General features: G+C 41.4%; 1 protein-coding gene across 2 annotated transcripts in view; it reads left to right on the top strand.

Annotated features, from left to right (window-relative positions):
• The window catches only part of hdac11 (histone deacetylase 11), a 33,251-nt gene extending 26,721 nt beyond the window's left edge, over positions 1-6,530 (top strand). For both annotated transcript variants that reach the window (XM_084030857.1, XM_084030856.1), the window contains exon 11: positions 2,140-6,530. In XM_084030857.1, coding sequence (XP_083886983.1) covers positions 2,140-2,382 — 243 coding nt within the window. In that variant the 3' untranslated portion in view covers positions 2,383-6,530. The remainder of the gene's footprint in view (positions 1-2,139) is intronic.
• Positions 6,531-15,466: the final 8,936 nt, after the last annotated feature.

The raw sequence follows: 15,466 nt of genomic DNA, 5'->3' as shown, positions 1-15,466 counted from the left end.
TTAGTGGGGATGCCACACTGATGTGTTATATAGAGCTAATTTGTGTTTTAGGCTGGTATACAGCCTGGAATTAAATAAGGAACCTCTTGGTGCAGCTTTAATAATTGTTAGAGATGGTCCGATCAGGTTTTTTGGGACCGATACCGATCACCTAAAGCCTCACCGATCCGATTACCGATCAGAACCGATCGATCACGTGGAACGATATTATTAATATTTATATTATTTTACTCTTTTTCCCCATTAATTCATCCACTCATGCAAAGGCCTATAGTCTTTCATTTATGTTATTCATGCAAAGTACTGGCGGCCTGGGACAACGTACCGGGGGTCGAGTTTAGCGACTAGTCTCTGAAATCCGAAACCTTCCACCGCGCTGAAAGGCTGGTCGTCCAGGCAGATGAATTCCATCACTGTTCTAGTGATTCCCATGGCCTTTTCATTGCGAGGGTTGTAGGGCTGCGTGCTCTCCAATGTCTTTTGCAGCAGTGCCCGTGGGGTCGGCGTTGTCTTTTTCTTTTCACTTGTCAGTTGCAGGAAATCGTTATGTTCTCTGCCGTGAAATGACTTCAAGTGCCGAATTAAATTTGTATTATTAAAACTACTGGCTTTATTTCCCCCACGAGGCACTAAACGCTTGCATGCGTTACAGCTAGTGTGTGTAATATCTGTCTCACATATTTCAAAAAACTGCCATATAGCTGACATGTTAGCAGTGCATGCAGGCAGTGTGACCGCAACACAACACTTCTTCTTTGTTTTGAAGCGGCAGCGGTTTGGCGCACTACCGCCCCCTTTGGATCCGGAATGTAACAAACACAAGCACATGTATAATATATATATATAATGCGATCGGATCGGTGATTTTAACCTTTTATCGGATTTCCGATCGATCGTTTTATTACCATATCGGCCCGATCCGATCAGTTACCGATCGATCGGCACCATCTCTAATAATTGCTATTTAAAGTTGTGGTTGAAGATGTGTTTATTATGCCTGATAATTGTTCACAAATTGTGTCATCGTGCTACAAATTGCTCCATGATTTTGGACACAAGCTGTTCCCACTTTTAATCCCTGACAAATTCAGAGAAGTTATGAGTCGTATTATCTGATAGGTTGAGCTGGTGTCAACACATCCAAACCGGTTTCTTATAGAGCCAAACACTGGACCAGACCTGTGTAGAGAGGTTTTTATTGTTTCCTTATTTTGGAAACAATATGTATAGTAGTGAACCGCAAGAAACAAATATGTTTCTGATCCTGTTTGGTTGATGAATTACATAGATCATTTTTGTCAGTTTTTTTGTGAAACCATGTCCCACCTCACACACGAGATCAAAAAAGTTCAAGTTGTTTCCAAAATAAGGTTCCATGGGGAACACCGGAACTGACTTCCCCTCTCTACACACAGTTTTACTAGAACTGACCACCCAACTCTAAATAAATAATAAATATTATGTTAATCTTATTGTCGTAATTCTTACAACTAATGCAATACGAGTTGGATTCAGTCACATGATGCCATCGGTTCAGGTGGCTTTTTTAGGCTTTAGCTTGAAAAAGTGTGTCAGGCAGAACAGCTGATCAGCCTGTGATGGTTCGTGATCATGCAGGCAATCAAATGTGGATTCAAGCAGAAGTGTTGCTCTGCTGTTGGACGAGGAAGCCATAAAAAGGAGGTTTTGGGTTCACGATGTATTGAAAAAGTATATAGTTCATCGTAATAAAAAACTTTTGTCTGCATTTTCCGTTCCTACCACATCTACCGGCATCAAAACAGGAAGAAAGAGCTTAAAGCCCGCCTCTTGCTCAATTGTATTGGCTGACTGGGCCAAGTGTGACATTGACGAGTGACGCTACATGCTTGGCGCTGAAAAGTTGAGAATATTTCAACTTGTACACAACACCTGAGAGGAGCACACACCTGGCGTACCATAGGATTAGAATGGTTTTGCAGGCGGCTTGCTTGGAGAAGTGTCTCTGTGTGATCATCCCTTAGGCTATTGGACTTACTAAAGTTGCCATAATGATAGGTGTGAAATGTCCAGCCTGAAAAACCAGAAATCGACCCAGCTGTCCTTCCCGAGGCCCTGGGTAGATTGACAGACCAGCTCTCCTCTCCTCCTCTCTGCCAGGGCATCGTGAAGAGAGATGAGATTGTGTTCAGGGCCGCGAGGCGACGGGGCATCCCCATACTCATGGTGACGTCTGGGGGATACCAGAAGAAAACAGCCCGCATCATCGCCGACTCCATCCTCAACTTGCACCAGCAGGGCCTCATTGGACCGGAGGCCCTGGAGGGGGAGGGGTCTTCATCACTGGTGACCAGCATGGTGGGCCGCTCTGGAGCTGTTGGATCAAAGTTCACTGCTGTCTGAGGTGCAACACTCACACGTGTGTCATGTCATGGACATCTGTGACATTTAAAGGCACTGAAGTAACTTTATAGTGTGCAGGTATGTGTTTATTTGAAATGTATGATGGGGAGGGGGATGTTTGCACTATAGACCAACACACATGAACATGTTGGCAGTTACTCAAAGGGAATCATCTTTCAAAGAGGAAAAATCATACTGAAACAACAGCGCTCTCCTGACCACAGCCAATTTCACAAGTTCTGCCATAAAAGTTGTTTAAATTTTCATAAGTGGGAGAATGATGGGTTTTATGTTTAATGTGTGTTTGGGCAGCGTTTTAGAGGCATTCTTTCATCTCAGGAAATGTGAAAATGTAATTTGTGGAAGATATGATATATTGCTCGTCCACAGAATTGTAAAGGGGTTTGAAGTTTCTACAACTAGGAAGTATATTAATTATCCTCTTCTTCTCAGTTAATGGCTGTTCGAGGTAAAACATGCAGATAAAACCGATCTAATAACGATGTTTAACCTTCCTGCAGAAGATAATGTCTTCTTCATTCCTCATTAACATTTTGTTTTATTACTTCTAGGATAAATGGTTGTTTTGGTGGTTGTCTCTCAATAATATTGTAATCATAATAGAGTAATAATAGCGTTTCATTAATCAGTTCAGCCACTGGAGAGTTTTTATACATAATGCTTTAAATCCATTCACTCTGCTCCAGCTAATGTTTACATGGAACCCAATATGATTCATCACCGGTACCGAAGGGGTTTGTTTCTTAAGCATAAGCTACAACATGTGACTCTGAGCCTTTTATCTGTTGTATGAAATCTTAAAAATCAATGTTCTTGTTGCAGTTCCTTTCACATCCAGATCCCAGTCCAAAAACCGAAACGTGTTCACTAAATAATGAGCAGGCCTGTACAGTGGAGCTTCACTTGTGACTGCTCTGCTGCAGGCAGACACACAGAAAGCTCCTAATGATGTTTACACATCCAATAGTTGAGTAAATGGAGACAAAATAGATCTTTAAGAACTTTGGATCAGTGTGATTAATGCAACTGCTGCAATAATATCCCAGTTTCCAAAAGACACTACGGAGTCTCCATCAAACAGACAGAGAGAGAGAGAGAACCAAGACATTTAACTTTGAATCATTAGTTTGAAGTATTAGTGCATGCTTTGCTTACTGGGAAATGAAGCACTGTTATTGCCTTTACTTAAAAAATTAAATTCTGAGATTACTGACATTCAAAGGATTTGGTCCTGGGTCTTATTTTTGTTATTTTGGCAACCATGTTTTGCTAATAATGATATTATATATGAGCAGCAATTAGAATGGGGGTCACACCTTTCTACATAGCTAGCGAGCTATAGGTACATCACGGAAACATGGATAATGTCAACAAACATGCCTGATTTTGGTGCAGCTACACAGATTTTTTTGTCAATTTACTTTCTGCAAACTGACTTACAACAACTCTTATGGGTGCAGTATGTAACATTTGGCGCCCTCTAGTGGCAAGGTTACAGATTGCAACCAACTGAAACTTCTCCCACGTGCACAACGTGTAGGAGAACTACGATGGGCGGCGTGAAAAAATGTGAAAACGTGAATGGCCCTCTCTGGAGCCAGTGTTTGTCCATTCTGGGCTCCTGTAGAAACATCGCAGTGCAACATGGCAGACTCCATAACGAGCTTATTCTAAGGTTAAACAGAACAACAATTATTATTTTATATACACTTAAGTTAACATACTTATTCATATAATATTCCATTTCTGCCAATAGGTCCCCCTAAATGCTACACACTGGCTCTTTAAATGGAAATCGTTGACTGAAAATGACGTTGGTGAGACGTCAAAGAGTCTGATTAGCAGGCTGAAACAAATGCCTTCATCATCCCATCTCTATCTGAGGTCTCGATAATAAAAAAAACACAATAAGTTGTTTTTGGTGAATTTCCATTATTGAGATCATCGTAAACGTCATTACAAGTGACTTGAAAAAGCTGTCTGACTCCTTATCATGGTAGAGAAGTGAAAAATAAAGGATGCAGAATAGAAAAATAAATGTTTATATTTATCCTTTATTTATACAGGGAGTCCTTATGATTTATGATCTTATTAAGATTTTCTTTTTGTTTTTACTAAAAAGGATGTTCGCCCAAAAATGTCTCTTTTTGCAATAACAATATTTGTTTAACAAAATGTAAAATGATACCATGAAATGATTAAGTGCCATTTTATCAGTTTTTAGTATATCTTGATAATTACTATGGCCGGGATAATCGTGACGTGAAGCAAACTTAGCTGAGAGAGAAAATAAAGGTGAACACAACAATGCCATATCATGACTAATTGGAATGATAAATACAAAATTACAACTCCTGTCCAAGCATCGGGCTTCCCTTGGTGCTTCATGCAGCGTTCCTCACATTTTTGGTGCAGTCATGTCCATTTCTGACTCCAGGATTGAATGTTTGAAAAAAATCCTTTTAAAGGCACACTATTGACTAATGTCTGTGATGAAGGCCCCATTGTAGACCTCATATTCTTGTCTAACAGAGCTCAAGTCGTGCTAATTGACATCAAGACATTGACCTGAGTGAGTAGACTAGTAGTAGAGGGAAGGTTGCATCAACATGTTAATGGTTAGGCAGGTTCAGGGTCACTCTATACACACATATTGTCTGAACGTTGTAATATGGCATACATAGTCTTTTCCTGATTTCAAAAGCTGCATTAAAGTACAATCATGTAACCTTCTGTACTTATCAGGCTATTCCAGCTCTTCTGTTATTTGCCTTTAACTACTTAGTCATTGTATCAATATCACTGATGATTATTTACCAAAAATCTCATTGTGTCAATACTTAAATACTCTAAAAACACCAATTATCCACCCTACAATATCTTTGGGATGTCGATATTGGTTTTTGATCAAATGTGATTCCCTCCTGTCCAGCCCTAACAACATAACTACTTGGTTTGGTCGAGGCAACTGAATTATTTGATCGAGTTCAAGAAAAGGTTGGTGGTTTTTGGTTAAAATAAGTACATCTGTTGCATAAAATAAGCTTGTTACATAACTAGCTTGATTAAGTCACGTAACAAAAAGTAAAAGTTGACTTGTTGGCACACAGGGCATGAACAATGGTGTCCTGGGTGAAAGTCCTGTGTTTGTTTGACCCGTTTACTTGCTATACTACGGCAGTTGCTCTGATGTGGACAGATTGACATTGGGACTCACGCAGATGTTAAAGGGAGCCTCGGTATCAAACGCTGAGCGGCCCTGACCCAGCTGCCTTGTTTGACGAGTTGGGAGTGTGACCTGGTTGGTTGCACACGTGTTCACACCATGAAGTACAACCAAGACGTTTCCTGTTGGCTTGTGAGTAGCTCAGTTGTGGAATGCAAAGAGAACTGTGGACCTCACAATAACATCCTGACAGCTCTGAATAAGTCTTTGGAAAGTTCGGTGTGAAGCATTGGACGATGCGAAGGATTACAAAGACTTTAATGTTGCTGTGGACGTTTTAATAATGAAACCACACACTCGGTGGACTCTGTCTGCCATTGCATTAAATGTCTTTTGCAGCTGACTGGACCTGAGGTGGCAGCTGGCGGGTGCTGCCGTAGCGATTTTCCGATGTATTTTCAAATGAATTGTTTACTTCCACTGCTTCACGCTGCCGCTGGAAATAAAAAGTTGCCAAAGTTTAGAGTGGAGAATAGACTTGTGATCACTTAAAGGATTAAAATACCTATATTTGAATAGCATGAAAAGCAATGTTCGGGTGCTTATCCAGGAAGCTGTTTGGACACATTCATAATGAAACTGTGAAGGGGGGAGGGATTTGCTGTCAGTGCTAATTAGCTAAAGCCTTTGATGTGGGGTGCTGCTTTTGAATGCGTCTACCTTTAATTAGGACTCAGAATATAGAGCTTGTTGTACGCTGGCCTGTCCTTAATACCCGATGTGATCTCAGATTCCTCTTCCTTTCTGTGTCGGCCAGTATTTCACTCGTTGGAGTCGATTGCTGCGTGCCAAAAAAAACACCAAGTCTTCAAAGCTGTACTGTATTTTTTTGAGGGTGTGGTTTGTGCTGACATTGAACACTACTTCTATGCATTCTTACTAATATTGAATAAATCCATGACAACCAAAAGGTCTGTTTTGCATTTTTTTTTTTTTTGTACTGGAAGGCCAGTACTAAAAACCCTAGCTGCTGCTATGCAGTTCAGCCTCTCTCCGAATTTTCCATTTAGAAGTGCTTGTCCCATATGGGTGTTCCTAAAGCCCTGCCTTATATGATGTAATGATCCCGCACTTGTATTCTCATGACTCAATAAGAAACATCTGACTAAACTGACCTTTATGATATTAGTTTCCCTGATGCATTGTTACGACCCCCTTCAAGTGAAGCCTAACACAAGACAGCACAAGTTATGATTTAAAGGAATGTACATTTTATTATTCCTCAATCATCAAACAATACAAGCAAACTGATGGGCCGACCAAAATAAACAAAAGCAGAGCAGACTCCCAGACCAACCCACGAGGGCCGTCGGAACTGGGGGTTAACCCTCTACGCTAGCCCAACAAAACAACCAAACCTAATTGAAATGAAGCCACGAAAACTGAACTACCGCACCCATCAGATGAACATGAATCAAACACATAATACCTCACGCTGCCTCCTGGCTGACTGACAGCACTGCTAGTCTGGTGGACTGCAGTGAGCAAGGCAAGAGAGCGAGATTTTCCCCAATCAGCCAGCCTCTAACACCTTGCAGGCAAGCCAATCACCAGCCACGGTGACACATCCTGGCCAGCAGAGAGTAAGCATGTAATATGCAAAGTCTTTCAGGTCAGTTCCTTGGCTAAACTATAACTTCTTAAGTGCACCAAACATAATTATTTACAACACTATAGTTTGGTCCTTTAATCGAGCAGCTGCCTATATACATTTTTTTCCGCTGTCAATCCATGGTGATAATACAGTGATTTAAAGTATATTTTCACTCAATTACTTTACTAAAGTATATTACAAATTAAAATCAAAAACAGCTGTTAAATGTGTTTGTCTTCCATGTCTGTGAAAGTAACCTGCATGACATTCACCTAAATTAAAGGTGCTATTGATAACATTCAGCCACTAGTTGCCACACTTCTCGTCCCCCATTACATCTGCATTCAGCCTCCGGTTTTCAAAAGTAAAGCCAATTCCAAAGTGCCTTAAACTTTCAAAGCATTCGCTCATGGCCATCAGATATTCTGTGGGGTAGAGCAACTTTAGGCTTTGCAACTCTGGAGCCGTTTTACATGCACAAAAACAATATACCACACTAAAGGAGAGGGAAAATGCAAAAAAAAAAGCATTTAACAACACTGTGGGACACGTAGTGTTAAACACCGGTCTCATAGTTTAAAAGTTCTATGACCCAACCACCTCAATATTAGTCTTGCATAGTCGCATGGATGAGTTTCATTTGTTAAAAAAAGACCTTAATTGACTTTCCATAGGCATCATGTTTGTGCTGACGGACACGAAAAAAATTAGGAATCCATGCTTATGTACATGACTCACTAGATTAACATTTCATGACGCTCCAAAATGAAAAGTAGTGACGGCCAATGGGGGGGTCGTTGATGACAGCCGTCGCTCTCCGTACGAGCCAACGCAGTCCTGAGACGAGATCCGGGAAAATAAGGAACGCCTGTGTGGGTGGACTTTTCAGTTTTCACTTCCCAACAGACAAGCAAACTATAATTTATGAACAAAGCCGTGCAGAAGCAGAGAGTTCATCTCCTCATTGAAGAAAGAAAAGTAAAAAAATCAATTATAACAAGCAGCTGTGCAGGCAAAATATGGTCGCTGCTCTCATTTTACTGCGAGTGGGTGATAATGCACGGGTGTGCCACTGGTTTGCTCGAACAGAATTCTAATTACTAAACACAAAACAATGAATGGTCTTGAACATATGCACCGAGGTGTTACGGGCTTAAAACAAGTCACTTTGGCAACCTAATGTTCTCCCATAAGCACCAAGATATACGACACAAACAATTATGCTAATGAGCTCATTAATAACGCTAGTCAGCACATATTAAAGTAACATACTTGTCTTTACATAACACATGGGTGGCCTTTATGTGAACTCTGGAGGTTATTAAGCTCCATAATGTAATCCGGGAGAGATGTGTGAAGTTACCTTGGATTGCTATTTTATTCCCTTCCTGTGGACGGACAGAAAGCATCACGACAACATGTCATGCAGAACATGTGCTGTGGTGTCTGGACGAAGGTCCCTTGAAGTAAGCTTCATTAACCGTGATGCCCTGGATCCTGGATGCCGTCTCACCTAACAATGAACTGCTGTGGGACCGAGTTGGACGGAGGCCGAAGCCAAGTGCTCGTCGTCTTCCAATGGGAGTGGCCAGATGACCAAGTGAGGTTCACAAGTTAATGAATGTTGTACTTTCTTATAATGAGTTTCAGGGTGTTTGGCTAGATTAAAGGGGCACTGCTGAGTTTACATGGAAGGTTTGATTTACCGGTCACAAGGAGTTTAAAGCGATATCTCAGCTCATCTCGAGCAATACATTTGCATGACGGTGTGATGCGAACGCCTATCAGCGTTGAGATTCTCTTTCTGACATCGGTAAATCAGAAATGAGACGAGGCATATTAGTCTGTGTTCTCCCAGAGATCTACCATAAAACCTGATCCAAAATATGTGAATAAACCAGAGACTGTCCATGGTACAAACACGTTTGTGTTTACGTCGGGATGGTGTTATTTTAAGTGTTGATGGAGCAGCTACAATGTTAGCGTAGCCTTCCTCCGATCAATCCGACCTGCATTCAGAAAACAAGCATTTTAAAAGTTGTTTGCTTGTCGTCTTGCAGACAGACCTAACAAACCATGACTCCAGACTTTTTACGAATTTCATCATTATGCATTATATTTTTATACCTTTATTGCAATCAAATCACAGCAAATCAGTTTATTGTAGGTGCATACCGCTGTAGTAAACAAGCCGATGTTCACCTCTGGATGATGTTGTGAACTCAGACAGGACGGCGTTTGGTTACCAGGTGAATCTTGGACATCAAAGCAGCATTAGTGCAGCATTAGTGTTTATTTCAGTCATGATTGATACAATCTTGTTGTTGTGTACATGCAGGTAAGCCCCGCCTCCCTGGTGAATCTAGCACGTGTCATGCAAATAAACACAAATTATCCTGTGGTCAAACTCCCATTTGGTGTGAATGTACCTTTAGACTTTGTCTTTGTCCGTCATTTATAGAAGTTCAGATCATAATCTATTATTACCTGTATTGAATTTTCAGGTTTTTAATTATAGAAAGACAAAGATGTATCGAACTAGGGAGTCAGTCATTCTAATCCAATGCATTTGATGTCACGTAAATATCTCCTCATGATTCGCTAGCTGTCCCTTCTTTTTTTAAAACATCAACAAATATGGATGCAGGATATTTAAACATGTTGTGCTTTTGTGATTTTTTTAATAGTTAATAACAGAACAAGCTAATAGATCATTTATTTATCAGGGCTAAAGAAACTTTTCATGTCAACACACACAAAGCCGATTCATTATTTTTCCCCGGCTGGTCTGCCTTGGGCAGGCAACTTCTCATGGCTGTTTAAATGTTGTTCTGAAGGTTGATCCGGCAGTCTGCTGTCACACTGGAGACTGGACTTACCAGACTCTCTGATCGGGGGATTTCCTGACCCTGAAAGCGTTTCAGTGGGGAGAAAACCCACAACATGGGCTCCTTCTGCAGCGCTCCTTGAGCTGTTGTCGTCACAGACGCGCTTCAAGGCTTCCAGTCCGTCAACATGACGGCTGGCCTTCACATTTTTCCCTTAGAAAATTCAGTCAATGACAGACAGTAAACTATTCAGTAAACACAACCTCTTAAATAATCTGAGGGGTTGCCATGAAATTTGTACCGGCATTCGTGGCCTCCAGAGGATGCATCCTACTGCCTTTGTAGATCTGTGTTTTGGTAGAATGTTTTAAAAGATATTGGATGGATATTCATTCCATGTGGATATTCAGACCAGTTATTCAAGATGATGCATTTATTTATCCTCTTTTCCTTTAATACCATCATCAAGTCAATATTTTAGTTTAATACCAAATATCTGCAAAATGAATCACATTCCCTTCAGACTCAGCAGTAGTTTGTGTTTCGTGCAAATAGATACGAATAAATGTGGAACCTCAATGCAGGAAATGGACACTGTGTTGGTGCTCAGAAGAGGATCAGCATGAACTCTGATGAATGGGAATCTGGTGCCAGTGGGCAGGAATGGAGATGATGGAGGATGGGTGAAATGTGTCCATCCAGACTCGGTCTCGGTTCTGTCTTAAACCACCTTCTCTGTGGAGAGATGGTCGTTTCAGGTTGACAAAAATGGATTCTTTAACCCCTCTCTCTTCCCTGGCCAGAATGCCAACATTGGTCCTCAAAGGAGTGGCCCTTGTCCTTAGGATGCAGATGGCCTGCTGAGTCCTGACCTGAGGAAATGGCTCTCCTATGTCAAAAACCTGAAGCAATTCCAGGTGCCTTAAATAAAGCTTTCACAGCCTAATTGTTAAATACAAATGCCATTGCCCCTTCATATCTGGCAGTGCTCACTTCAACATAGTCCACAGTGTGTGAGAGTGTATGTGGTCTTGGAGGAACATCACAGTCCAGAGCAGGCAGTAACAGTGAATTTGGTGTTTGTGAGACAAAGTGGGCTCAATTGTCTAAGTAGATGGCTAATGAGGGAAATGAAGGTGTAGTTCTTGGTTGGCATATCCATCATTAGAAGCCGAGAGTCACTAAGCCTGTAAGAGGATCCAATAATGTGATTCTCTGGTAATCTAGCAATTCCGATCACTGACACTGAAAAAAAGGTAAAAGGTAAGAAAGAACAATAAAACAAGCTCCATGTGTTTGCTGGCAATGGCCGTCACACAATCTGATGCACCTCTGGGATTCTTCTCTCCCACTTAGCTTGTAATGACTTTCAAAGATGAGAATCAAAATGGATCAAAGCTGGCTGAGCTCGTCAGGTGGATTTGGCCCCAAAAACACTCTCTTCCATTTCCTGCCACTCTTCTCTGCAGTGTGACTGTGAGCTCTCTCTCCAGGTGTCCGCAATCATCACCCTCTGCTCTGCTGTGCCAGCCTCCGCCTCGGCCCTACGGCTCTATCTGCTCTCATCCAGCTGTCATTTTTCCATCAGCGCAATGCATGATGGTATACTATATATTGCTTGGTCAGTGATCGTTGGTTGTACACAACTTGTCAAGATTAATTGTGGGATACGTTAGGTCCACTATATAGGGTATAATAAGTCTTACCATACATTCGAACAGCACTAGAACGTGAAGTGGGTGATTTCGGACACAGCCCTGGGAATCTTCTTGGTGTTAGATAACATGTAAGATGCAGTCACAGCACAGGTTTGCAGTTGAAATCAAAATGAAGGTGGAGTTTAAGGATGGCTGTGGTCGGAGAAAGGGCAGCAGAGCAGCCATCGGCCCCCGACAATTTGGAGTAACGGATCTCTGGTGTGTAGATGGGTCATTGGCACCCCAACTTTAGGCCCCTGGTTGGATTGGGCATTGTGGTTGGTGGCCCATTGCAAGATGGCATCTCTAGTTTAAACTATGGTTTTAAATTGCAAAGTAATAGTTGTGATGCTTCTGTAATGGTACTGTTTCCACTAATGAAGTAATATATCATTCTATTCATCCTATGTATCTATTCACTCCAAACTGATCTTCCTGGGTTACTTGTAGTCTCAGTGCAATCAATATTCATGATGCTGAGAAATCTCTCTCCAATAAAAAATATCCAAACTAGTTCACCGCAGAATACAGCCTCAAATCTCGCCTGGCTATGAATATTGAAAATATTGAAAATCAATTACAAAAGGCTTCCAGGATCCAGTGGAATCTGCCAGCTCAAAGATCCCAACATCATTAAAAAGACCATTACCAAGCAACATGTGACACAGTGGGTTACTGGCCGTGCTGTCAGAGTAAGAGTAAATGGGCCAAACCTGCCAAGTGGGGAGGTGATCTAATATGGATGGAAATGTGATCAGACAGTCGTATTAGAATTTGCTCAGGTGTTTAAACTAGGTCAGCAATTACTGGGGGCCTTGCATAATGCGAGTGCTGGATCGAAGGCTGTATGGAAAATGGATTCATATTTCAAAGTGCCCTTGTTTATGCCTATCCATCATCAGTAAATACAAAATACTGTTGTCAGTCCTTTTTCCATGATCTTGCCAGTCGCACAGGAATCATATATTTAAAGAAAACACAGAGCTGATGCTATTGACTCGGTGCCTCATTCGTGAAGGGTTCAGTATGCCTTAGGCCTCAGCAAAGTAGCAAAGAAGTTTTAATGACTGATTCAAAAACTTAAGATCAGAGGGATTTTCTAGCAGGGCCACTACATAAATGAGAACACATTCAGCATGGAAGTTTCTCTTTTTGTGTTATTGGCAAGATATAAGACACCAGAATAGGGGTCAGCAACCTTTTTGAGATTGAGAGCTACCTTGCAGGTAGAGAATAATACTTACTTTTTAAAATATAATCTACCTGAATAATAAACTATAATATTGCTCAATTTACCTTTGATGGAATGTATGCATAACAGCTTGAATGAATATTATACATTAATAGGCTACATTTAGGAGACTGTATGAATGCCTAGATTATGTTTTCTTGGCATGTTGATGGAGTTGCTACAATGTTAGCATATCTTAGCACAGATCAGGATTTTTAAAACAGCCGAGGTGTAGCTTGCTAGATAAATTGAATGCAGCAGTGGAATTCATGAGCAATGATGTTATTAACCCAGTTGGTTTCCTGATGTATCATCCACAACACAAACAAAGCTTCAGTCGGTGTTATTTGGTCCATGATTAATGAAACACTGTTGGTGTCTTCATGGAGGCAGATCCAGCGTGAGCAACACAAATAAACACAAATGATCCTGCCGTCAAACTAGTGCAAGTCAAATGGCTTTGCATTTGATGTGAACACGGCCTCAGAGATAGGATGAGGAGACATCTGGGGGAAGTAGAGCCACTGCTCCTTTGCTTCAAAAGGGGCCTGTTGAGGTGGTTCAGGCATCAAACCAGGAATTCTCCTGGATGCCTCCTTTTAGTCTGTTCAGGCATGACAAACTGGTAAGAGACCCTGGGGCAATCCGAGAACGATGCGCTTTATGCTGGTAGTTAGAGACCATCAGACCTAAACCTGACCATAACCTTCCAGGGGTTAAGCTCAGGAGGTAGAGGGGCTTAGCTGGCGACCGCAAGATTGCCGGTTCGATACCAGGCTCCTCCAATTCTAACCCTAACCTTAACTTTTACCCTAACCCTAACCAACAAACGAAAGATCATATACATTCACTGAAGGATTAATATGAGAACAAAATGCATATTTTTCGCTAGGAATGTCATCAAAACGTACTTTAATGCCGAAACAGCTTTAAAATGCTGCATTATGCTGCATTTTCCATTATGAATGAAAGGAATGGAAGCCATTTTTCACTTTCACTGGCGTCATTTCGATATTCGTAGGATAATACACGAAAAAATGCACATAACTTTTCGTACGTTTCCATACGAAAATTCATGAGAATACGTTACAACGCTCACACAACGCTGTGAGAGGCTAGTTTGATGTTTTCACAGCTTCAAAATAACATGTCTGATATCAAAATCCGCCAACAATCTAGACATATGTTGTTTTCCATAATACCGCCCTTGCCCTCCATGTTGATAAGTGCTGTATGATTCTGCCGATGAGTGTTGAGCCAGTGACAGTGAGATATTGGCACGCATGCTGACAGACCTCCTGGTGTGACCCACTGGGATTTTTTCCTCCAATTCAGCAAACGCTTCACAGTGGAATTGTTTACGACGTAATGTATGACAGATTATGCAATTTCTCCCCTGCAATGCAGCGGGAATATTAAGTCGTTTCACGCACCTTGTTAGATTCATGTTGCAAGAAGGCTGCCTACACTCTGATTACACTCCTGTTACTCCCAGTGCGTTTGAATGTAATCAGACTTAGCAGCGTCCTTGGAATACATTAATTGGATCATTTCTTTCTATTAAAGCACGTGGAGACTATCAATCTATAAGCGGGGTGTGTAAAACATGCTGTTTCTCATGGTGCCTTCTGGGCTTACAGTTATAGGGAGAAACTGCATGTAAGCAAACTCAGCTTCAGGAGAGTCCTACAGCACACATTATAAACACATCACTTCCCTGCTTAGCTCCTTTTGCATTTTAAAGCAGACATAACTACACTAAACGTCATTTACAGGGGCACAGTTAACATGAAGGCCACCGAGGTCCACTTCCACCAGTTACCATTAGTGCAACTTCTGATATAAAAGTCTCAGAGGTGGTCGTGGTAGAGTCACAAACTGTAATCTGCTGGACTAGACTCAGAGGTTTGATTTTGCTGAGTTTTAAAACAACTGCTACAAACAGTCATATCGGTGTAACGAGTGACCACGTTTACCGCCGACTGTTATCGCTCGTGGTGACAGCACGCATTCAACTGAAAGTCACACGGTCACTCGTTGAGCCGAAACACCTGTTGCTCTGAGACGGTCCTGATCCTGTCTGAGTTCTGTAGAACTTGAGTCGCTGTTGGAATATCCATTCTGACTATCGAACCCGCTGCAACAGCTGGACATTTTGGTGCTGGTAACAGTTTTAAATGTTTAAAGTTTGCTAGATCGTCTGGATGGCAAAACGTCACACATGTTTTTATTATGACATCAGTTGCAAAAGGCTCTATTATTATGCGAGTGCCTGGATGAGAGATGATTTGTGTACTGTGTAAAAAGGCATAGAGGAGCTCAGCTTTTAACAGAGACTATTATTGACCTTAACCTGCTCTGTTCTGTTTGTTAAAAATGAGTGATACCACTTGATAATTGCAGGGCTGACATACATTTCTGAAGAATGTTGAAAGCAGAAGGTAAATCAATAAAAAAAGCAGTTGGCCAAAAACTCCACTGTCCTCA

The sequence above is a fragment of the Eutrigla gurnardus genome, assembly GCF_963514095.1.
Source record: "Eutrigla gurnardus genome assembly, chromosome: 2".
Lineage (NCBI taxonomy): Eukaryota > Metazoa > Chordata > Actinopteri > Perciformes > Triglidae > Eutrigla > Eutrigla gurnardus.
Note: the sequence above shows the minus strand (reverse complement) of the source record. Positions and strands in the feature narration are given on the sequence as shown.